The sequence below is a fragment of the Purpureocillium takamizusanense genome, chromosome 7, assembly GCF_022605165.1.
Source record: "Purpureocillium takamizusanense chromosome 7, complete sequence".
Taxonomy (NCBI): Eukaryota; Fungi; Ascomycota; class Sordariomycetes; order Hypocreales; family Ophiocordycipitaceae; genus Purpureocillium; species Purpureocillium takamizusanense.
The window spans coordinates 1,541,050-1,564,185 of record NC_063074.1 but is presented as its reverse complement, the minus strand read 5'-3'; the positions used below and the strand labels follow the sequence as shown (position 1 = coordinate 1,564,185).

The 23,136-nt window shown below is 59.2% G+C and overlaps 9 protein-coding genes across 9 annotated transcripts; 4 read left to right on the top strand and 5 right to left on the bottom strand.

Annotated features, from left to right (window-relative positions):
* The first annotated feature begins 19 nt into the window (after positions 1-19).
* YPO7 (tRNA 4-demethylwyosine synthase (AdoMet-dependent)) lies at positions 20-2,817 on the top strand. The gene is made up of 2 exons (XM_047989306.1): positions 20-276; positions 354-2,817. Exons 1-2 carry the CDS (start codon positions 225-227, stop codon positions 2,672-2,674), a joined length of 2,373 nt encoding a protein of 790 aa, XP_047845305.1. The 5' UTR covers positions 20-224; the 3' UTR covers positions 2,675-2,817.
* On the bottom strand, positions 2,730-4,252 carry TOM20 (mitochondrial import receptor subunit tom20). Its single transcript, XM_047989305.1, has 4 exons — positions 3,857-4,252; positions 3,437-3,682; positions 3,233-3,333; positions 2,730-3,162 (listed from the first exon to the last, which is right to left on the bottom strand). Exons 1-4 carry the CDS (start codon positions 3,915-3,917, stop codon positions 3,049-3,051), a joined length of 522 nt encoding a protein of 173 aa, XP_047845304.1. The 5' UTR covers positions 3,918-4,252; the 3' UTR covers positions 2,730-3,048.
* A 396-nt stretch (positions 4,253-4,648) lies between these two features.
* EXO84 (exocyst complex component exo84) lies at positions 4,649-7,091 on the top strand. The gene is made up of 3 exons (XM_047989304.1): positions 4,649-4,981; positions 5,047-6,521; positions 6,590-7,091. The coding sequence occupies exons 1-3, from the start codon at positions 4,793-4,795 to the stop codon at positions 6,960-6,962; spliced, it is 2,037 nt and encodes a 678-aa protein (XP_047845303.1). The 5' UTR covers positions 4,649-4,792; the 3' UTR covers positions 6,963-7,091.
* A 932-nt stretch (positions 7,092-8,023) lies between these two features.
* Positions 8,024-10,392, top strand: PPH1 (Protein-serine/threonine phosphatase). Its single transcript, XM_047989303.1, has 7 exons — positions 8,024-8,646; positions 8,851-8,892; positions 8,954-9,059; positions 9,120-9,653; positions 9,703-9,775; positions 9,827-9,876; positions 9,929-10,392. The coding sequence occupies exons 1-7, from the start codon at positions 8,491-8,493 to the stop codon at positions 9,949-9,951; spliced, it is 984 nt and encodes a 327-aa protein (XP_047845302.1). The 5' UTR covers positions 8,024-8,490; the 3' UTR covers positions 9,952-10,392.
* Positions 10,393-10,559: 167 nt separating this feature from the next.
* Positions 10,560-12,938, bottom strand: JDV02_007776 (uncharacterized protein; the record flags this gene model as incomplete). The annotated part of the gene is made up of 2 exons (XM_047989302.1): positions 11,720-12,938; positions 10,560-11,603 (listed from the first exon to the last, which is right to left on the bottom strand). The coding sequence occupies exons 1-2, from the start codon at positions 11,777-11,779 to the stop codon at positions 10,560-10,562; spliced, it is 1,104 nt and encodes a 367-aa protein (XP_047845301.1). The 5' UTR covers positions 11,780-12,938.
* Positions 12,939-13,799: 861 nt separating this feature from the next.
* On the bottom strand, positions 13,800-14,807 carry JDV02_007775 (uncharacterized protein; the record flags this gene model as incomplete). The annotated part of the gene is made up of 1 exon (XM_047989301.1): positions 13,800-14,807. One exon carries the CDS (start codon positions 14,805-14,807, stop codon positions 13,800-13,802), a length of 1,008 nt encoding a protein of 335 aa, XP_047845300.1.
* A 1,227-nt stretch (positions 14,808-16,034) lies between these two features.
* JDV02_007774 (Tyrosinase) lies at positions 16,035-18,344 on the bottom strand. Its single transcript, XM_047989300.1, has 7 exons — positions 17,519-18,344; positions 17,349-17,437; positions 17,147-17,287; positions 16,767-17,082; positions 16,595-16,697; positions 16,433-16,525; positions 16,035-16,379 (listed from the first exon to the last, which is right to left on the bottom strand). Exons 1-7 carry the CDS (start codon positions 17,559-17,561, stop codon positions 16,184-16,186), a joined length of 981 nt encoding a protein of 326 aa, XP_047845299.1. The 5' UTR covers positions 17,562-18,344; the 3' UTR covers positions 16,035-16,183.
* Positions 18,345-18,556: 212 nt separating this feature from the next.
* JDV02_007773 (uncharacterized protein) lies at positions 18,557-18,943 on the bottom strand (the record flags this gene model as incomplete). Its single annotated transcript, XM_047989299.1, has 1 exon — positions 18,557-18,943. The coding sequence occupies one exon, from the start codon at positions 18,941-18,943 to the stop codon at positions 18,557-18,559; it is 387 nt and encodes a 128-aa protein (XP_047845298.1).
* Positions 18,944-19,590: 647 nt separating this feature from the next.
* Positions 19,591-21,041, top strand: JDV02_007772 (uncharacterized protein). Its single transcript, XM_047989298.1, has 3 exons — positions 19,591-20,294; positions 20,356-20,637; positions 20,804-21,041. The coding sequence occupies exons 1-3, from the start codon at positions 20,235-20,237 to the stop codon at positions 20,984-20,986; spliced, it is 525 nt and encodes a 174-aa protein (XP_047845297.1). The 5' UTR covers positions 19,591-20,234; the 3' UTR covers positions 20,987-21,041.
* Positions 21,042-23,136: the final 2,095 nt, after the last annotated feature.

The following is a 23,136-nucleotide window of genomic DNA, read 5'->3' as shown; positions in this document are numbered from 1 at the left end:
GCTGTCCGTCTCCTTGAAGGGTTCAGGGATTGATTGGATTGCAAAGGCGTACGATTGGCCAGCTCGACGGGGTGGCTTCCCCGCTGAAATTCTTGTGTGGAGGGGTCCAGGCCGCTGCAACTTTTCCCACTCGACCTACGTCTTCTTGCGTGTTCGCGGGGACGCCATTTCTGGCACCCAGTTCGAAAGTGTGCAACCCGACACTCACCAACAACACAGCCAGGATGGTTCTGACAAACTGGCTGTCCGAGCTAGGGCAGCAAGGTATCGTAACAGGTAAGTTGCCGCGAGCAGACTCGTCTCTCGCCCACGGGTGCGTGCTTCGTATGCTAACCGCTGTCGCGCCCGCGCAGATGCAGTCGAGCTGTGGCACGCGCATCGCACGCTGCTGATTTTCTGCGCGCTCTTCGTCCTCCTCTCGATTCGAGTCTACATCCACATCTACGACGACGAGAAGGATGCGGTTGCTGCCGTTCCACGAGCGTACGACAATGAAAAGGCGCCGCCGCCCGAGACCGTCGCTCCGGCCAAGGCCGTCCAAGTGGCAGAGAAGCCCGCTACGAAACCCACCACCGGACCCAGGAGAATAAAGGGCGGCGTTGCCAAGAAGCCGTCGCGGGAGAGGCAGGATGCGGTAGATGTCACGCGCCCGGTCAAGATCATGGCCTTTTTTTCGTCCGTCACTACCAAGACGGAGAAGATTGCCCGGGACTATCTTGCATCGCTCGAGGCGGCAGCGGAGAAGCTCGCGCGGGAGACAGGTCGCGCCTTTCTCAAGCCGGAGCTGCATGACCTGGCCGACGTCGACTTTGAAGACTTCTTCGTCTCGCCGCCCAAGTCTGCAGACGGCGCGTCCTACTTCTACGTCTTCCTGATTCCGAGCTACAACATTGACACGATCAACGACACGCTGCTCCAGCACCTGGAGGAGACCCACCACGACTTCAGGATCGACACCGCGCCGCTGTCGCTCCTGATGGGGTACTCGGTGTTTGGCTTCGGGGACAAGGAAGGGTGGCCGGACGAGGCGGAGGGCTTCTGCTTCCAGGCCAAGGAGCTGGACAGGTGGATGTCCAAGCTGACGGGCAGGAAGCGCGCGTATCCCGTCGGTATGGGCGACATGAAGAGCGATCACGCGGAGCGCTTCGCGGAGTGGTCAACCGGCCTGGAGGAGGTCTTGGAACACGTCGCGCGAACGGGAAGTTTGGGCGAGGGCGTCCGTGGCAGCGGCGACCCCATCGAGAGCGACCAAGAGGACGTTGCCGGCGAAGATGATGGCGAGGTCGTCTTTGATGACGAGGTTGAGAACGCTGACCAGGCATCCCCCCGCGCATTGGACGATGTCGAGGATTTGGGCAAGATGATACGCACAAACGGCTCCTCCTCCACCGGCAGCTCCTCCAAGAAGGCACCGCTCGCGGTAGACTTTACTTCTTACGGTGCTTCCACAAAGAAGAAGACGACACCTCAGGCCGCCGTGGTCAAGGAAATGGTCGCCAAGAACTCGCCCACGTACGCGGCCCTGACGAAGCAGGGATACGCCATCGTCGGCTCACACTCGGGCGTCAAGATCTGCCGGTGGACCAAATCCGCCTTGCGGGGGCGCGGGAGCTGCTACAAGTACTCCCTCTACGGCATCAACTCGCACCAGTGCATGGAGACGACGCCGTCCCTCTCGTGCTCCAACAAGTGCGTCTTCTGCTGGAGGCACGGCACCAACCCCGTGGGCACGACCTGGCGGTGGGTGGTCGACCCGCCCGAGATGATCTTCGAGGGCGTCAAGGAGAACCACTACAAGAAGATCAAGATGATGCGCGGCGTGCCCGGCGTCAGGGCCGAGCGGTACGCCGAGGCTCTGCGGATACGGCACTGCGCCCTGTCGCTGGTCGGCGAGCCCATCTTCTACCCGCACATCAACGAGTTCCTCGCCATGCTGCACGCCGAGCGCATCTCGTCGTTCCTCGTCTGCAACGCCCAGCACCCGGACCAGCTCGCGGCGCTCAAGGCCGTCACGCAGCTGTACGTGTCCATTGACGCGTCCAACAAGGACTCGCTCCGCAAGATCGACCGGCCCCTCCACCGCGACTTTTGGGAGCGCTTCCAGCGCTGCCTCGACATCCTCCGCGAGAAGCGCTTCCGCCACCGCACCGTCTTCCGCCTGACGCTCGTCAAGGGCTTCAACGTCGAGGACGAGGCCGAGGGGTACGCCCAGCTCGTCGAGCGCGGCCTGCCGTGCTTCGTCGAGGTCAAGGGCGTCACCTACTGCGGCACCGCCACGTCCTCCAACGCGGGGCTCAGCATGTCCAACGTGCCCTTTTACTGGGAGGTGTGCGACTTCGTCCGCGCGCTCGAGAAGAGGCTCAAGGCCCGGGGCCTCGCCTACGGCATCGCCGCCGAGCACGCCCACAGCTGCTGCATCCTGCTGGCCAGCGAGCGCTTCAGGGTCGACGGCCGCTGGCACACGCACATCGACTACGCGCGCTTCTTCGAGCTGCTCGAGGAGCGCGGCCCCGACGGCGACTGGACCCCCGAGGACTACATGGGCGAGCCGACGCCCGAGTGGGCGCTCTGGGGCAACGGCGGCTTCGATCCGCGCGACGATCGGGTGGACCGCAAGGGGCGCAAGATTGAGAACGTCGTCGTCCGGGAGCAGCCCCCGGAGCAGGTCTGGTAGCTACCATAGTTACGACATTGTACACGTTTCCATGTGAATGACAAGGCAGGGATTGTAATGAATCATGGATGGTGAATTTTGTTTTTGCGGAAACGCTGCCATTATTGCCTTTCCCAAGCCCACCCTGTGTGGTATCATTTCCCACCGTGGTACTGTTTACACAAAGCTCTATTCGAAAGCTTGAAGAGCGACAATATGGTACACTATAGGGGGGGACCGGTCAGTCCGACCCCTGAGATGGATTGGAGCGCCCCCTCCGTGGTGTACTTGTCAAGTGTGGAGGGGGGTTTCCTGTCGAGTTGAGTATCGGGGATTCGCTGCCCGCAGGATGTGCGGATTGCAAGTGGTCCCGGGATGCGTCAGTAGTTGATGCTTTAGTCGAGGCCGACGTTGGGGATGTCGCCCAGGTTGATGCCGCCGGCGGGGCGGGCACGGATATCTAGGCTGGAGTCGTATGCGATCATCTCGGCCAGAATGTCTAATATAGGCTGAAAGGCGACTGTTGTTAGCCACGGTCCTGGCGAATCCCCCTGTGACACGATAGGAAGGGCGACATACCTTGGGCACGGTGCTGTCATAAATCTTGATGAGGTCGCCGGGGGCCGGGTACACCTTGAGACCCTTGTAAAAGGCAAGAGCCGATTCAACCGCCTTGGAAGCTATCAAACAGAGTGAAGTCAGCATGCGGACGCAAAGCAAGGCGTGTATATGTGCTATCGGAGCAATAAGGGTAGAAAAAAAGAGAGACAAGGGCAGTCGTACGGTCTGAGCTGAGCATCTCTCCCGACATGACCTGTTCGTTAAAGTAGGCCTCGCGTTCCTCGACACCAGCAGGGAATCCCTCTTCCTTGGCCTCGTCGACCTTGATCTTGATGGCGTCGCGCTGACGCCGCGTCGAGGCCTCGGCCTCCTCCTTCTCGGCGCGGGCCTGGCGGCGCTCGTTTCTCCTCAGGTTGCGGCGGAAGTCGGCTTGCGAGCGGCGGCGGTAGTCGAACCAGGCGACGTAGGCTGCGAAAACGCACATGTTAGCTTCATTAGCTCGCTGCTTTCGGTGTGCGGTGAGGTGGTTCGAAGACGGAAGCTGAGGAGGGAGGGGGGATAAACCGAACTTCCGAGTGCCGGACGGTGAACTTTTGGGGGGAAAGGGAAGAGGGGAGGGAGGGAGATCGGGTCACTGCGTACCGACAACGGCGGCCGCGGCGGTTGCGACTGATGCCGTTACGACGGTCGATGTCTGAACCATTGTGACAGTCTTGAGGGGGGGAGGCGGAGCTGTAGCTCGGACGGCGGATGAGCAGTGTCGCAGCGACGGAGATGGACGGGGGGAGATCTTTCTGTTTTCGCGACGCGAAGGGACAAAAAAAACCCTGGCGTGGTTGATGTGGTGGGCGGCTGAGGTGGTGATGTCTGCTGAGAAGAGTTGCGCGCCCGCCGAAGGAAAGGGTGGGTGGGCGAGAATAATGCAGGCAGCTGGTGCAGCTTCTGGGTGCGCTGGTTGGTGGTGGTGGCCGTCAATCAGAGCCGACCAAAATTTTTGACGACATCAGCAAGCAGGCAGGCAGGCTGGCAGGCATGCGGCGCTGGGCCGCGGGAAGGGAAAAAAGGCTCCGGAACATCGATGGCGCGGGCGTTGGACGGTGGGTGCGTCGGGAGAACGTCGGCTGAATGGGCACCGAGCTTCCAGTAAGGTGCCACGGTGCAAAAGACGGCCCCCCGGGGGAAGACGGGGCCTTGGAGTGGCATCGCCTGGTGGGGCGTCCCCGTTGGAACGGGACGGGAGCCCGACGGGAGTGGATGGCGTGCAGTGCAGTGCGCCAGTGGAGGCTCAGGGCAGTCGGGTCCACGGGTGCTTGTAGCGCAGTGACAGCGGAGAGGCACCTCCACTGACTGAGGTGGCTAATAGGTACCCCCCTTATTCTAGCCAGTGGTGTGAGGTGTGCCCGCGTGCTGTGGCCTTGCCCGTTTGCTCAGCGGCCGCGCTGCTGATGAAACACCAGACTCACCTCACCTCCACATCGACGCCAGCCACGACGCCAGCCGCGAGCATCTCTGGTTCGCGGCACGACACACAAGAGGCGTGACGTCTGCTGCCACCGCTGCTCCAACACCGCCGACATCATGTCCGAGGAGCGCAGCAAAATCTCCCTCCGGAGCGGCCCTAAGCGCAAGGGCCGCCCGACTATCAGCGCCCCGAGGCAGATCTCGAGCCCCATCGCGCAGGATGAGGCAATCAAAGGCGGCGCCCCCGGGCCTGTTGAGGCCGTCCCTCGGCCTCGTCTACGGCCAGGGCCCTCGACCAGAGGAAAGGTACGATGCTCGGCCCCCGGGGTGTGCCCGGCGTTGTCGTTACGGCGGCTGCTAACCGTGTCCAGACCTCAGACCTTGTCAAGCAGCGATACTCGACGCGGTTCAACAACCTGCCGGCCGATTTCGACCCTTCCGCACCACCGATGCCGGCTATGCCCTCGATTGACAGATACGAGCAGGCAGATCGTCGACCGCCACCGTCGCGAGGGGGGGCCGCCCCTGTGGTAGACATCAAGACCCTTCGAGACCCCAACCTCGTGCCCGACCAGTACGTGTCCAAGGTTCTGGGCGACGCCACCGAGGAGCAGATTCAGGAGTTTGAGGAGTCATTGCGCAAGCTCAAGCAACGCGCCGCCACGGACCTCCAGCAAAACCTGATGCAGAATCGCACGCAATTCATTAAGATCAGCAAGGAGGCCGAGAAGCTCAAAGGCGAGATGAGAGCCCTGCGCAACCTGATGGCGGACCTCAAGACGAACACTACCGCCCTGCGAGCCGCCTCGATGAACAATGACGAGCCGGCAAGCCTCCCCGGGCGCGGCCCCACGGGCTTGAGCAAGCGAGACAAAAGGAGCTCTGTTGCGGATAGGAGCGCACTCTGGAACTCTCAGATGCAAGCTTTGTACAAGAACGTCGAGGGGTCCCAGAAGTTTCTGCCCAACTCGGCGGGTCGCCACGTCGTCCAAAATGCCGGCCCGTGGATCGAGCTGGACAACGCGACGTACAAGTCTCGGAGGGCGATGCAGATCTTCTTGCTCAACGACCACTTGCTCATTGCGTCACGCAAGAAGCGCAAGGTGGACGCCCCCAACACCGACACGTCCCGGAGCCCCATGATCAAGCTGGTCGCGGATCGGTGCTGGCCGCTGTTGGACGTCGAGGTCGTCGACATGCCCGGCACCGGAGAGTCTTCGGGCGGCAGGAACAAGCTGGCCGACGCCATCATGGTCCGCGGCGGCGGGCAGGAGTCTTTCATCTACCGCACCGAGAAGCCTGAGGCTTCCGAGAAGAAGTCGCTGCTTCTCAACGTGCGAAAGGCGGTCGAGGAGCTGCGCAAGGGCCTGCAGTCCGAGATGGAGGCTAACAACAAGGCGCGCGAGACCATCAACTACTTTGCCTCGCGCGACCCGGGTCTGCTGCAGAAGACGGAGCTACTGGAGACCCTGTCCGACATCAAGGACATGCTCATCGAGGTGGATGGCAAGCAGCAGAACCTCCGGTGGGTTGAGAGCCAGATGGACGAACTCGACATTGATGTATCGCTCCAAAGGATCGAGCCTGCCGTGACCCGTGTGGAGAAGCTCAAGGGACTTGCGCGAGGGCTTAAGAGCAACGTTGTCGCGCAGGATTTCATCGACTTCAAGGTGGAGGAGCGGTGCTCCAAGCTGGCGGGCATACTGATCCACGAGGTCGAGACGACGCACAGCAACCAGTCCAAGACGAAGCGCAATGTTGGCTGGCTAACACGGCTCGGGTTTGAAGACAGGGCCAGGGAAGCTTATCTGGCAGCACGTCGCGACATTATCCACAAGCGAGCAAGGTAAGCATCTCGCCAACAGCTGGGCGGCAATGCCGTGATGCCACGGCCGGGGGCTGACCAGGACACAGGCAATGCATTTTCCAGGGCGACCTGCACCTCTACATTTGGCAGCTCTCGTTTGTCTACTTCACCGTCATCCACAACACGGTGCAATGCTTCCAGAGCTGCTTCCCGCCGCCCATGATGAGCGCGTGTGTCAAGTGGGCCAAGGAGCAGGTGGAGGCGTTCAATGGTATCCTCGCGAGGCAGCTGAGCAGCACGGAGCGTGGAGGAGCGGTCTGGACGCAGTGCATAGACCGGGCCAAGGAGCACGCGCAGAAGCTATCGGAAGTCGGGCTGGATTTCAAGGATCTCGTGGGCCGGGGTCTCGAGGCGGAGGCCGCCGCGCGCGCCTCTACTGGCACCGCGACGGCGACGCCGGTGGGATTGGGATTGGCCTAGGTAGTTGCGAACTGGATGACGATGACTGAGGCACGACCATGGACGAGCTATGTAGCCTGATCAGGGTGCTAATACGGATAGCGTGTATAAAGTACGATTAATAACTACCTATCTAGGAGTTGGACTGTTCCAGGAACGTGCCATGATGTTGCAACTCCTTTGCAACGACCGTTCACGAATGGGACAGTGCGAAATAAAGGCACCCGACCTTGCCGACATTGGAGCTGCGGGAATGGCGCGGCTGTCGGGCACCAGCCACAGTGAGCTCCCGGAGCTGTCTCACGCAATAACTAGGTAGGTTGCTTTGAGCTCGTTTGTGGATGAATTGGAAGTATTATGGGGAGCTCCAGTCAGTGCATTTGGTGGGGCGGCTCAGAGGCTCTCGCGGAGGCCCAGCCAGTTTGTCAGTATGGATGGGAATCAGGGACAACAGGCACGATGAAACGGCTACATACGTCGCTCTTGACGCTGTTTATCGAGTGGCCATCGTTGAAGAGGTTTCCCTTTCGAAGCTGTCGAGATCTCCAAACCAACAAGAAAAAAATTGGTAAAAAGCCGTCTTTGGTTACACGTGCTATCTACCTAGGAACGCACGACCGGTAACTAAAAGGGGGGATACACAAAACGCATGCCGGGCCGGCGCGTAAAAGGCACGACAGCTTGCGTTAGTACCCAGAGAGTGGTTGTGTATCAGAGTGAGCCAATGTTTTTGGCGCGTCCCCCCGTGTCGCCCGTGCCGCTTGTCTCGCCACCTCGCCAGCCTTGGGTGGCAAGTGCCTGGGCGGTTGCCGTTGTGAGTGCCTGCCTGCCTGCCCGCCGTTGCGTGCCAGTCCAGCGTGATGGACCGCCCAGGCTGGTCGGCGAGGCTGAGAGGCGGCGTTGCACTGCACCCGACTGCACTGCACTGCAATGCGCTGCGCTGCGCCGCGCCAGCACGGAAGCAAGATTCAATCTCTGCCAGGAGCACCTCATCAGTGGAGGGGGCCCGCCCCCAGCAGCAGCCCAGACCAGCCCACCCGCCTGGCCGTCCGCCCACTCACACGCCGGCAGGCCCCCCTTGACGGGCGGGCGGGCACCTCCACAGCTCTCCAGCCAGCACCTGCGCTGGCAGAATCAGCATCATCCACCTATCCCCATCAATCACTCAGCAGCAGCAGCAGCAGCACCCTTCTCCGCCACTCCTCCCGCAACGAAACGCCCACGATCAAATCTCCCCCTCCACCCACCCCCCCTGGCGCTGCATCATCGCGACGAGCCACATCACGCCGGGCGGCTCCTCCAACCTCGAGCTCAATCTGCACCGGCTGGCTTAGCCACTGCTTCGAACCCCCACGATCCTCTGTGTCCCCTTTGGTGTCGTCGTAGCCATCTCTCTTTCTCTCTCCCCGTCCCCGTCTCCCTGCTTCGCTGCTGCCCCACCGATCGAATCGCGACTCTATCCGGGCGTGATCGCAACGTCATCTCTCTCGCCCGTCGTCTTCTGTCCCCGTCCCTCGACCGCAGCGCCCCGACAGCGGCTTAATACATCATGGACACCAACATGGAGGACGTCGGAAGGGCACCCGCCGACGTGTCGCCCGTCCAGAACGAGCCCGCCTCGATCCCCACACTCGACGGCTGGATCGAGAGCTTGATGAACTGCAAACAGCTGGCAGAGGCCGACGTCCAGAGACTTTGCGATAAGGTGAGTGTCCCCCTTCCTGCACCGCACCGAGCTTCGGACAAGGCGGTGTGCCGCCACTGGGCGCGCTCGTCATGCCGTCGCCGTCGCCCGGACTGGCCTTTGCCGCCCGCCTCCGTCCACGGCCGCGCGCCGTTCCTTGCGTCGTCGAGAGCTCGCGTGATCGAGTGAGGGGTTGGGCATCCGTGCTGACTTGCCATTGTACAGGCACGCGAGGTTCTGCAAGAGGAGTCCAATGTGCAGCCCGTGGTACGTGACATCCCTCTTTCGATGAAATGGCTTGACGCGACTGACTTGACGTCCCTGCCAGAAATGTCCCGTCACCGTCTGCGGCGACATCCACGGTCAGTTCCACGACCTGATGGAGCTCTTCAAGATTGGTGGTCCCAACCCAGACACCAACTACCTCTTCATGGGTACGTGACGCTCCCCTCGCAATGCCGCCTTCGGCGTGCCCGACGCTGACGCTCCCACAGGTGACTACGTCGACAGAGGCTACTACTCGGTCGAGACGGTCACCCTCCTCGTCGCTCTCAAGATCCGATACCCCCAACGCATCACCATCCTCCGAGGAAACCACGAATCCCGGCAAATCACGCAGGTCTACGGCTTCTACGACGAGTGCCTGCGCAAGTACGGAAACGCAAACGTGTGGAAATACTTCACTGACCTCTTCGACTACCTGCCACTCACCGCCCTCATCGACAACCAGATCTTCTGCCTACACGGCGGCCTGTCGCCCAGCATCGACACGCTCGACAACATCCGCGCCCTTGACCGCATCCAGGAGGTCCCTCACGAAGGCCCCATGTGCGACCTGCTGTGGTCCGATCCCGACGACCGTTGCGGCTGGGGTATCTCACCCCGTGGTGCGGGCTACACGTTTGGCCAGGACATCTCGGAGGCGTTCAACCACAACAACGGTCTGACATTGATTGCCAGGGCGCATCAGCTCGTCATGGAGGGCTACAACTGGTCCCAGGATCGCAACGTGGTGACCATCTTCTCTGGTACGTCTACTCCGTCCCTACGCGTGCGACCTCTGCTGACTGGTGCAAGCTCCCAACTACTGCTACCGGTGCGGTAACCAAGCCGCCATCATGGAGATTGACGAGCACCTGAAATACACCTTGTAAGCTCCAACCGCCGACTCAATGTGGACACGAATGCTAACGAGGCTCAGCCTGCAATTTGACCCCTGCCCGAGAGCGGGCGAACCCATGGTCTCCAGACGTACGTGTAACCTCTTTGTGACATGGGGTGACAGGACGCTGACTCGACACAGGAACGCCGGATTACTTCCTCTAATCGTGCACGACCTTGCATGTTCGGACAGATCTCGAGGCATACGCTGCGACGGCACGGCGTCAAGGACGACTCCAGAACTGTGTACGACTAATCTTGACAACAGTACAGAGGACACAGAAGACAACAGATGCGAGTCTACGTGCGTTGTGGGCGGAGGCGGGGACATGTGAGACTGGGTCTAGAAGGTGGGCGAATTCCTGGCTTTGGCGACGCATAACATAGAGTCTGCGAGGCAGGAAGACAAACAAGAAAAAAAATGTTGCGAGTACATGGATTCATTGCTAAATTTCTGATGAAACCCTTTTGTTTGCGATGGCTGATGGGTTGGTCGTGACTCTTCATTACTCGGGGTGACAGGTGAGGCTGTTGCAGTATTACTTTGAATGGCTTGTGCTTACGACTGAGAATGTTTTCGCTAAATTACCCCTAGATACAAGGGAGAAGCGTGTGCGCGTCAACCCTCGCGAGCTCTCCCAGACGGCATACATGTCCCGTCTAGTCTATAATGGTGCCGCTGTTTCCCAGCCGACAGTTGTCATGATGGTCATACACGTTTGCCTCCTCTTCCGCGACAAGCAAGACAGGGAGAAGAGTTGGTCCGCATCGCCTCACGAGGGCATGCCCCTTTCCGTCTCGGCCTTGGCTCGGGCCTCCCAGTCGCGCTCGCGGTCCTCTTGGCCCTGCTGCTCGGCGCTGAGGCGGAAGCCCTCCTCGACGGCGTCCTTGTCGTTGTTGTTGTTGTCACCACTGCCGTCGCCGCCACGCGAGTAGTCGCCGGGCTTGCAGCTGCCGTTGGGGATCCAGAAGCGGCGGTCGAAGCGCGACAGGGCGTAGGTGAAGACGACGATGAGCTCGATGGTGTAGTTGAAGCAGTAGTAGGCGGCCTTGTGGTGGAACCAGGCGGGGTGGTCGGCGGGTCGCTTGATGTAGGCGATGCCGGCGCGGAAGCCGGCGCCGAGGGCGAGCAGGGTGGTGGTGAAGAGGACGAGGGCGATTTTGGTGCGCATGCTGCCGGTGCCGAAGGGGTCGACGGGCTGGCCGACGCCGATGCCGCCGCCGCCAGTGATGGTGGTGGTTTGCCGCGGGAGGAGCAGGGCGAGGGCGACGATGGGGACGGGCAGGAAGGCGAGGACGGCGAGGAAGGTGACGGCGAAGAGCTGGACGTCGCGAATCTTGGTCAGCTTGTCCGCGTCGAGGGTGTAGAAGCTGTACACGGCGGCGGTGATGACCATGACGAGGCATGCGACGACGGCGGCGTACAGCCCACGAAAGCCGAGGCGCACGGGGCGGCACCACCCGAGCCGCGGCTGGTAGGCGCGGAGGATGCGCTGCGCGAGGATGAGGTTGACGATGAAGAGGAGCAGGACGCCCGCGTTGGTGAGGATGTTGGCGGCGATGGCGACGCGGACGTTGCGCGGGTAGCAGGCCCAGACGATGCGCATGACGTTTGCGGTGATGCGCGCCATGGAGAAGCCGAAGAGCACGCCCGAGAGCACGAACTTGTGCCCGCGCCGCATGTTGAGCTGCAGGATGGTCATGTTGAGCGCCGCCGAGGCGACGAAGAGGGCGAGCATGACGGCCGAGATGGGCACGTCGACGCCCGTCGTGGGCTGGCCGCCGAGGCCGGCGCCCTGGGGAGGGTACGGGGGGCCCTGCAGTGCGTACGTTATTGTCAGAAGGAAGCTCTAGCTAGTTACTGCCTACTCTCCGTGGTGGAAACGGCATGTGTTTTCTTCTTCGAGTGTTTTGGGACAGGGAGGTTACGAACCGGCTTCTTCAGCTGCTCGAGCTGGCCTCCTGGGCCGCCCGGCGGAGAGTTGGTCGACATGTCGTCGTTGTGAGGTTCCGGCTCGCCGGCCGTCGAACGATAAAGAAGCCCGTCGTGACAATCCAACTACAGGCGCGTGTGTATGTCTCTCTCTCTCTCTCTCCAACGAGGGCATTCACACTAGTGTCTCCCACGTATGTAGTGTGGTTATGGGTAGTTTGTTGACTCTGTTGACGATGGGTAGCACAACGAGGGTTGCATGGCAAGATAGACAGACACAAAGGGGGCGAAGAGCCTCACTACGACATATATAATAACCCCCACGCCTCAAGGATGCATGAATACGCCCTTTTATTTTTTTCCTCCTCCTGGCCCTTAGCGTCCCTTCCCGGACACCGCGCCGTCTCCATGGCGTTTGGTGTCCTGTTATGAGGTGAAGCGGTGCAGAGACGGACAAGCCACGGTCGGGGCTCGCGCAGTCGTGAGATCCGGGGTGGGTCGCCACTTGTTAGCGGGAGCGCGTGTGAGCTGCTACCTACTAAAACTACGACTAGCACTTAGCACCGCTAGGCCGGGAACCGGGGAGACTCGTGGTCGGGCGCTAGGAGGCATCGTGCGTCAGGGCATGGCTCTCGGGCTTTCCCAGGCCACCCGTGGTGCATGGGCATCGACCCTCCCCCAAGCCGAAGCCCAGCGATAAGCTTTTCCCTGCTTGCTGCTGGACTTTTGACGAAGGGGGCATTGAAGACGTGAGTTAATAACAGCGTTGCGCTTGTTGCCTCAGCAGTGCAGCAGCGGGATGGGAGGTGAAACGGCTTGAGACGAACGACGACGCACCGGGACCGCAGCTCGTCGTCCGGTGGGATTGCTGTGACGACTGGCGGCACGTACATGAATCGTGGGTGTTGTCGTCGTCGAGAGCCATGCCCGCCGAGTGATGGACAAGCCTCAATCAGAGGCCGGTGCTAGCAGTTAGCCTTGGTACGTTAGTAGTGCTCACGAACAGCATCATTCTTCGTAGAAGTCGGCAGCGAGTCCTTGCTTCCCACCGGTCACCCAACGTGCGTGGCGTCGGTACCGTGCATCCATCGATCGGGGGGGGGGGGTGCGGCCCAGCCCAGGCGACGGACAGACGGGAGGACGGGTTCCCGCTTCGATACACGACGGCGGGTCTGGCTCGCCGCCGCGATGCTGGAAACCACCCACGGGCGGGCAAAAAGGACAAAGGACAAAAGGAAAGGATCAGGGCCCCGCAAGCGCCATCATCATCGGTGGTCGGAGGTCGGAGCTTACGGTGGGCGCGAGCGCCGACATTGGCATCACTAGCCAGGAATAGGGTGGGTCTCGACTTCCTTCCTCGCCGACTTCATGCGAGTGTCAGTGAAGGCAGGAGCGGCTTGCTGCGTTCGTCCGGCTGTTGCCCTGGCACTAGACTACACACGCCACCGGCATGCCTGCCTCATAATAAGACGGGCTCTTGGGCTCGGGCAGATTCATGTCACTCATGCGCCTCGATGCTGTCAGATAAATACGAATACTAACTAATTGGTTCAACGCAGGGCGGGGCGCGCGAGCAGTTGATCCCAAGAGACGGCCGACACGAAGACGACCGACACGACACGACGCGACACAATCAGCCACGACTCCAATCCGTGATTGACGCGGGCCCACGAGACACGCCGCGACGACGGCCACTATCATGAGATGAAACGAATTACCTATCAAACGGCCTACTCCATCTGACCAAACAGTCAAACAAAGTCCAAGACGACGGTCTGCCTGCCCACAGACTACCAAAGTACCATGACGCCTCCCCGATGCCCATCCAGAAACCAACGAGACCAAAACTCCTGTCCGTGCTCCGCCCAAGACCAGACGTCGTACTTTTCCCAGCTCGTATTTCCCCTGTACACTGTGGCTTCTGGCCTTTGAGAACAATTTTACAAGCCAGTTTCTAGATGCCTTCTTCATACCGTGCGTCAGTTGCGGGCTCGAGATGTGATCAAGACCAGCCACGACGGGTCGCTCACCTGCATCAACAACAAACACTGGCACCTCGCCCCATGGAATGTTCTCCCGCCTACTCCCTCGCTTCCTGATGAGCGACCACCTCCTCATCCATGTATCTGGCCTTGTTGTCGGCCAGCCGGCTCCCGTCCACCTTGCCCCGGGGCACCCAATGGAGTTCCACGCGGGCTCCCCGCCCCTTGAGGCTCCGCGCCAGGTTCAGTATGTCCTGGGTGGCCTGAACCACCTCGGTCCGCTCGTGTGACATGGTGAGGAACAAGGGCCCTTGGATGCGGCAGAGGCGTCGCAGCACCGGGGTAGAGTCGGAGAAGACTCTCACCAGCGAGACCGGCTCGCCCGCGACCGCCGTCGCCGCCGCCATCTCCACTTCCTCCGCCTCCGTGAGGGCCGCCTGGAGGGCCGCCCGGATCGCCAGCGTCTCCAAATGATCCTTGTCCTTGTCCGCCGCCGCGCCGGTCCGGACCACCCGGTACTTCCACTGGCCGCCGCCGCCTGTGCTGCGGTACGACACGGCGTACCCGGCCGGCCGCAGCCAGTAGCCCTCGACGCACGTGTCGGTCCAGAGGGCGAGCTGGCCCGGGCTGCTGTTGCAGTTGCTCTGCGCGAACGGAACGCCGTCGATTGACCGCTGGATCATGACGGTTCCGCAAAACACCGACTGGCGGATCGTGGCCGCGTCTAGGTCGAGGGCGCGGCGCCATCGCGAGACCCGGCGGAAGGCGTTGCTTCGCTGGAGGGGGCTCGTCAGTCTCCACGACTTGAGCCAGTCGTTGTCGGAGTTGTTGTCCTCTTTCGAGGGCTGTTGTTGTTGACTCTGCTGCTGCTGTCCCTCTTCCCCCTGTTCCTCCTCCTCCTCCTCTCCCTCTCGCTCCTTCTGCAAGTGCTTTGGCTGCTTCCCCCCAGCCGAAGGGGCCATGGAGCCGACCGCGGTGTCGGAGTCGCGGCTGGAGGTGCCATCGACCTCGTAATCGACGTACTGGCCTGCCGCGGCCTGGTCGTGGGCGCGCTGGGCGACCATTGCCAACTCGAGGAGCTCCTGTTCGATCTCGTCACACATCATGTCGGTATGTGCCTTGGAATGGATGGAGTGGATGGGATGCAATGACAAGTTCAAACAGGGCAGGTGTCGTTGTAGAAGAGTGAGTGGTATTGGACATTCAGGTTGCAAAACGCAAAGATGAACAGGAAGGAAGTCGTCGCTGTTTTATACTCTGCAAATGACCGAGAGAATCATCTAGGGGACTTCGAGATGTTGTTCTGCTCGTCTTTGGGTTTCTCGTCCCGTAAACTATGTTGTCCTGTCACAGGGGTTTTAGGTGCAGTCCACGGAAGATTATCACTAGCACGCACTCTATCGCAACCACCATGGCTTCGGCACGGCGCCTCCGTGGAAAGCTCATTGCATAGTCTACATACATCGTCCGCTTTGAGTTACCCAGGCACCAGACGCCACCGGCCGTCACATGAAGTAGCATACACGAAAGGAGGGACGCTCCGCACCCCTGGGATTCGCATGATGATTCGCGAGGACGTCCATCGAAGCCGCAACGCAGGTACGGGGAAGTGCTCGTACTGACGTCGACGGGGATCGGTGACCTTGGCGTGGCTGGCGTCTTGGACAGGCATTTTCGTGGGTGCCTGGCCGTGCGTGGCCTCTTGTCGGGAAGACAGCTGTCAGAGGGGAACGAACGAACGAACGAACGGAACCCCTGGGGATGGATGGATGGATGCCTGGTACGGGACGGGCTGAAGTCGAGGCGCGGTAGATTGGCACCTGGCAGGTTCGTCGCGCGCTTGACACGTCTGGCGCAGAGCTTATTGCCTTGTTTACCTTTGGTCTAAGATTTTGTTCGTGCCGGGAGCCTCGTGGCGATGATGTCCGGCACTGACAGTTGATTGTAGAGTAAAGAGGGGGGAGATAAGGGTGACGCCGCCTCCTTCTCCCAGAGGTGCGCCCGCGCCAACGCACAGGCTATGAAGATGCTATTATGTGGCTGCGGCTCCTAGACATCAATCTTTTCATCTTTTGGCGAGCGTCCAACTACGCATAATCGACGTGATAAGCGCGGCGGGAATGTACTTTGGCGAACGGCATCACACACTGCAGGTATATATATTGCCAGTATACTCGACTCAACAGTATATACTGAGATTTAGTCTGGGAGGCGCTGTTGCTCCCACCGGGGAAGATGGCTTCCCCGATCGGGTAATAAGGCGCCCTTGCCGCCATTCGCCCGCCCCCCCCCCCCTGCCGTGCCCCTCCATCACCGCCGTGCCCGTATATATAGCCCGACCTCATCCTCCCTCCTCGACTTGTACTCTCGACTTTCTCTGCTCCTCGTTCCCTCGCACATCGGCCTCCTATAAACCGATGCGTGGGGGTCGAAACTCATCGTGTGTTTCATGTTGCACTAATGCCGGGGACATGTTCCATGACTACAGGTAAAAGTAGCACAACGGTCCCGATAGTGTGTCCATGACGTCCGCAATCTGTGTGCTCCTACCGGCGAATCCCAGGCTGAGAACGTCAGTCAGGCTTACCACCCTCGAAGGTGGTATGTTTGCCCATGTAACGTGGCTATATAGTCCCTGACCTAGTTGATCTCGCCGAGTCTCGGGATCCATTGCTTGCCTATAGGGCATTTATGAGTAATGCGACGAAAATGTTGACCTGCAGCCACTTACCACAGCGTCCACATGCGATCCATCATTCCATGGTGGGTATAGAACGCAGGGTCTCCGGGAGAGTTAAAGAAATCAACGCCTCCGGAGGCTCCTCTAAAGCCCTACCTTTAGAAAAGGACGGCCGAAGTCACGTATTAAACATTGAAGGCACGAAGCACTTACGTAATGGTACCGTGGCCGCTGACATGGGGCCCGAGCTCATCAGTGTATAAGACTCCCTCTGAAAGCGATCGGAACTCATCAACGTTCGGTTTCTGCAATAAATCTATCAATAGGTAATTAGCCGAAAATCCTTAAAATGTGCGTCTACTACTGCTTAGGGTATATATCTTACTCAAAACAGTAGTATAGTTGGCGTAACGAGTATTCAGACCAGGGCCAACGTCTCTCTTTATCCGCCGGGGGTTATATGCTACGTTGTCTCCCGGGCCAACATTGATTGTTATGTTCGCAAACGGTCCAGTCGTAACAAAACCTCCCCCCACTCCACGGGGGCGTGCACCTTTTCCGGGAAGAGGAAGGTCAGTAGACGCCCTAGAGGGCCGGGTAAGATTTGCGATAAACTCCCCGTTACCCCCTAAACTATATGGGTCTCCATTGAAGATGGGGCTGTCTTGCGGCGCCGAGGAATATTTTGGCCAGTCCCAGTACTGCAGGCATTGTAAGTGAAATTTCCGGAGCCGTGAGACATATTTGTCGTGGTCTCGTGCATACCGGTTGATAACCTTTATAGCCACATTCTTTACGCAAAGCGCGCTCGTATTCATAGATGAACCAACGATGCCATGGCTGAAAATAGCCATTATAGTGAATGGTCCTTGTCTGTAGAAGGTGCGTGACAACGAAGTCGTCGAACTATAGGCATAGCTATGCGTTAGCGTTGCACACATGGCACCCCGGGTCCTTTGTTTCGTACTCGGGACTTTGCTCCGGCTGCCACACTTTTCGGAGTTCGGGCGGGCAATTTTTGGAGACATTTGACGGCATTGACATAGTCCAGCCTCTCTGCCTCGGTGAGAGCACCGCTATAGGGAAGGGTTAGTCTTGGTTCGTACGGGGGGTTCTTGGACATGTCTTTCGACATACTACTCGCGGCGGAAAACGACGTTCTTGGATGTACACCGAGCATGCGCCCCTCTAGTATGGAATGCGGCCTCTCGGTCGTCGAGGAATCGTAGAACTTCTTCCTGTATCTCCTTGACGAGGGAATGAAACTCTTGCTTGTCGGCGTCGTGGTCGTCCCGTGAGGCAACCGATGCGTGAGCAGTGGCCACCCCAAGACTGACCAGAGCCAAAATTGACACCAGATTCATGTCAGTTTTTTTCGTGGTCGTGGTTCTTGCAAAGTGTCAGGATGAAAATAAATGGCATGCACCGCCCGACGGCTGGGGTGTGACTTCGGTTCCGCCGGTCGACATTGAACGGTATTTAAGCACGTAAGTAACGCTGTCTCAGACGGCAGACAAGATGTCTGAACCGCGACAGCACATCCAATTGTGTTTCATGAATCTTCGTATCAAATGTCATGGCCAGCGCCACAGTGTCGGCTTTCTTGGACATGTGGTCTTCCCTTGTCGGTAGGGATAGGCGTGGGCACCCGGCGAGAGCTCTGCGCTGTGACCCTTCCGGCAGTCGAGAGAAAACCATGACGCCGCATCTTCCGACCTTGACGTCCTTGGCGTTGCAGTGTTGGACGCATCTGCTACGAACGCGTCTTGTCGCCCCAAGTCTCGGGCGCGCGGGGCTGGTCACCAGCTCTCCGGGACGACGGCCGAAGCCCTCGGGACATGGCGGAGCACTGGGGGTGGCGCAACGATTTGACTTTCAACAACCCTAATAAAAACCCAAGCGCATCGCAACGTCACATCAAACATTGTGCCAAAGGTACTTGGACTCCTAGATGCTGTCCAACGCGGGCTGGTTCACACTATTGGTTATATCGAATCATCCGACATGGGGCTCTTGGTCATGTAAGGTGGGCTGGCGACTTTGATGCACTTGATCACGCCGGCCACACTCAACGTCTTATTACTCGGTGTGCATGGTCGCGTTTCCGTCCTTGACATACGCGTCTAGCGCCGCCAGAGCCCTAGACGTCGGAAAGCGACCGACGGTTATAGTTTCCTAGGCACAGTTGCGCAGTCCAGTCGTTGGTTCCCGCAAACCTTGAATAGCCTGGCATTCCTGGCCTGCCGCAGTCGTGCCCAGGATGCAACGAGTGGTCAGCTCAAGAGAGAGCTTGCATTGGCCGTCCAGAATACCACATGCTGTGCGTGACATGTTGCACAATGTCGGCGATATTCTGGAACGGGGTGCGGAATCGCCTTTCGCAGACCTATCGCAGTCTTGCCCGGTCGTGGGGTAAAATCTCGTTTTGTGCCGCTTGCCGCAGATGATGATGATGATGATGATGGTGAAGCGTGGAAGGGCCTTTTTGGGGCGTCGGCTGTTGGATCCAAGGTTTGATCGCATGCGCGGCGGAGTTGAGGAAGCTCTTGCGAGAGGCACCATATATCGTTCTGGCCCTTCCGAGACTCTCCGTCGGCGTAACGAGACTATTTTTTTCAGGGAGGCCGGTGTGTTTGCTTGCCTTTGGCTTTCCAGAGGATCAGGCGCGATTTCAGCATTTCCGTGAGGTCGTCAAAACGTTCTGTTCCCCTGCCTCGCGCGTTGGATGCGCAAGGCTGGCGGGGCCATTGCCCTAATAAAAGTGCTTATCAATGGAAGCAACCCATGGCGGAGACAGAAGGCGCGTGAGAGGAGGAGCCATAGTCTTGTTGTTCTGCTCGACGATGCCCACGTTTTGTGGTCTTGGACAATCTCCAGCGCTCCCCAAGGCAAACGCGCCAGGAGCTCCGCCGAGCCGACCAACCGCGCGACCATTGGGTGAGTAATAAGCCAACTGGGGGAGCCAGGCATCTCTGCAGAGGGCGGGCGGCTTCTCTTCCACAGACATTGCTTCCTCGCCGATGCAACGAGGACACTGTGCCTTTGCCATGCCATGAGCAGCGGGAAAAGACGGTCCGGGTCCGGTGATTACACTGTATAAGTTAGTAGTTACTCTGCGGGCTGTGCCAGCCCCTCCCTCACTGTCGAGACCACCAAAAGCGGCGGCACCTGCCACCGCCCGATTCGGTGGCCACAACAGCGCTTTCTATCGTTCATCTGTATTTGACGATCAACCCGTCTTTCCCGGCCGCCGTCTCCATTCATGTACTATCTTTGGAGGCTGCGGCTCCTTGACTCTGTCTGACTGAGCTGCGCAAAAATAACATTGACGGCGAGAGCCCCGACGGACGGACGCACGGCCGCGTCTTATGTGGCGAGCCGTGCTGCCCCTCCATCTATCCATCCATGGTGGTGCGTCGCATCTCGTCTCGCCGCGCACCGGCGGGCGGCACACAGGCCATGCTCCGATTTTATCACTCCGCAGTGGTCGCGAGACAGACGGGGTTCGCTCGTCGCAGCACGAGCCGGCTACGAAGACTCGCGCGCGCGCGGCCGTTCCAAAACACCGCCGCAGGCCGAACGCGCTGCCAATATATGCCACGGGCTGATTTGTATCGGGGGGGTTTCAGGCCCGCTACATGCATCCTATTCTGGCAAAACCTCTTTCGCTCTCTCTCTCTCTCGCTCTCTCTCTCTTGCGTGCGACGTATTAGAAACGCTTAAAGGACGGCGTATAAGTAGTGTAAGAGGGTGCTCACTTTCAGAGACACGGGACCTGACAGGAACTTTCTTGCCTGTATACACGCGAGTCTTCTAGTTGATATCTCAACCTTGCCATACAACGTTTATAACAATGAAGCTGGCTACTAGGAGTTTCTTCTTCCTGGGCGTTGTTTTTGGCCTCGCTGGAGAGGTGACGTGCTCGCTCGCCCCCTCGCTCGCCCGCGATAAGCGACTTTCTAACCCCATCGCAGGTTCTCGCGCTGCCGCACCCGCCGAGCGAGGCCTCCAACGTGACGACGATAGACACGGCGCTCTTGCCCGAGACAGACAACGTCCAGCTAGCCAGGAGGAGCGGCTTCACGAAAATGGAATGCGCAGTTTACAAGTCGTCTACATCAGCAGCCTATCATGATTCCACGTTCGAAAACAAGGATTACTTCCGCCATACCCATAAGGGTCTGCTCACGCTAGGTCCGGGAGAGTGTGACCGGGTTGGCTGCTGGGAGGACGTCGGAGTCTGGTGGTGCAACGAGGTACGTGGGCGCGCCCTCCTACAGCCGCGATGCGATGCGATGCGATGCGCTGCGATGCGATGCGATTCAAACGCACGCAACCGGATATGAAAGCAAAGGGAGGGGGTTTTCCATGATTGCTGACGACTGCGGTGGTGACGCACACCACCACCACCCCCCCATGTAGGATACCAAGAACAAGAAAAGAGTGTCTAGCTGGCTTGACGTCGAGGACGCCATCTTCAAAATGCACCTCTTCATGTACACGCCAGGCTGCGAAACGGAACCGTACCTCAAATGGTCCAACAGGATTTACCATACCGACGGCTGGAGCGTCACAGTCAGCCGTAAGAAGGGCCAGGAATGCTGAGCGTGTGGCGGCTGGGGCCAGTATCAAAGGAATGTAGGTGGTAAGTCGGGAGCGGGTAGTAGCGGCAAGGGCGGGGGGGGGGGGAGCGCGGGGGGGGGGGCCTCTGTATGGGAATAGGCGATATATTTCTTTATACAAGATGACTTTGTTCGCTGCACATCACCACGACAGGTGCCTCTATTGACGCCTCGAAGCATTGCATGTAGGCGATCCGGCGCTCGTATCGAACAACCTGATGAGCTAATAAGAGATTACTCTACGGCATCGAATTGCAGGCAGCCGAGGGTAGTAACTAGTAGACTCGTATATGCATCAGCCCAGAATCGGGGAGGGGAATGCGCTGCGTCGTCCCCCTCATTGGCGAATGGCGAACACATAGTACATGTACTTCGCACAGCAGTCAGGCAGGCAGGCCAATGGACAATTGTCGAGCTCACGGGGCTAAAACGAAACGCACGTAGGCTGCAGCAGTCGGCAGGATCCGACGACGACATCAAACAAAAAAGCAACCCCCCCCTAAAAAAAGGAAGAAGAAAAAACCCGGGAGGCGGGGTGGTCACGATGGCATGGATAGTGACACGTTCTCCGCAAGATGGTGTTGTGCGATTTGTGTCAGACACAACCACAAATTTTGGACCCCCCTTCCCCTCAGCAAAGCAAGTTTCGTATCATACGCCACCGACGACAAGCCCGTCGGCCATCGACTTTTTAAGAGGGACACACGGACGGATCGTTTGGGGGGCGGGGGGGACGGCGACGGCCACCAAACACGTCTGGAACCCGCGGATGGCCCGTCGCGTAAACAAGCGAGGTGGCCGACCAAATTCCCGCGTGCCCTGGCGCTTGAGACACAAAGCAGGGCGTCGCCGGCAGTTAGGTACTGTCTCGTCAAAGAGAAAAAGGCGGCTCATTCGAACGCCACGCGTCCGAGAGGATACATTGTAGAGAGGTCAGGACGCGGCGCGCGCTCTCGCGTCTTTCATCTACGACGGACCGACCCCCAGGCAGCGAGCGAGAACAGAAGGCTGGTGGTGGTCGTGGGTGGTGGCGGTGGCGCCCTCGTGTGGGCAAACCGGCGCCGACTTGTGCTGCCGTGCTGTTGGTTTCAAGGGCGATCTCTGTGCTACGAAGTACGGAGTAGGTAAGTAAGGAGATGCTAGTTACTAAGTTACGTACTACGTTAGTACTCCGTACTTGTACGATGGTCCCGAATGTTGGTGTAAGCCACGGCAAAAGCAAGCCCTTGGAGTGAGGCTCACAACAAGCAAGCAAGAAAACCATGCATGCATGTTCAATGAGGCCGGGGACCAGCAGGTGACACGCGCGACTGTTTGGGCAGATCAAACAGGCGCGGCACGGTAGTTGGCGCGTTGAAGATGGTAGTATATACACGGGGCATGCATGCAACAATGATGCAGTCAGTAGCTCTTCGTTCAAGTCGATTGTTGCCGCATTTTTATGCCGACAGCTGAAGCAGAGGCTGGTACTTTTATACTTTTATGCAGTAAAAATCCCCTTTGGATTCGAAAAGGATAAGGCGGTGGCGGAAGCTTTGGTTGGGGCCTTGCGGTTTCGAGGCGTCGCGGTTGGAATGCGGCAAGGAAGGAACGGGGCCAGCCCCCACGTGGTGGACAATGGGTAGGAAGGAGAGCAGACGAACCAGCAGCTCTTGCCTCGACAGCAGTGGCACGTACATACGTACGAAGTACGTATGTACGTACTACTGTAATGCACGAGGTATCGAACTTCACACGTTACCCAGTAGTACGTATCACGACGGCAAGAGTTCGTTTATATACTGCCCGTACTCGTACGAAAGAAACGGCCATGCCCGGGACGCAGCAACGTTTGCTCCTCTCTCTCTTCTCGCCGGCATGCATGCAAACCATCACGGTCAAACGCCTCTGCCAATTGATCGCCAGCCCGTTGCCCGCCGCTACGGCACACCAGAGTAAGATTGCGCTCCCACCGAAAACGTCCCAATCGAAACAAAGACGGGGGGGGAGGCCCTTGTGCGAGGAGCCTGGGCCAGGCAGGCGCAAACGCCTCTTGCGCGCCGCGCCGGAAGCCCCACCCCCCTTGCTAGGGTCCCCCAAGATTGCACGGCCCCGCAGGCCAGGTACTCGCGGATTGCCCAACCAGACGAGCTT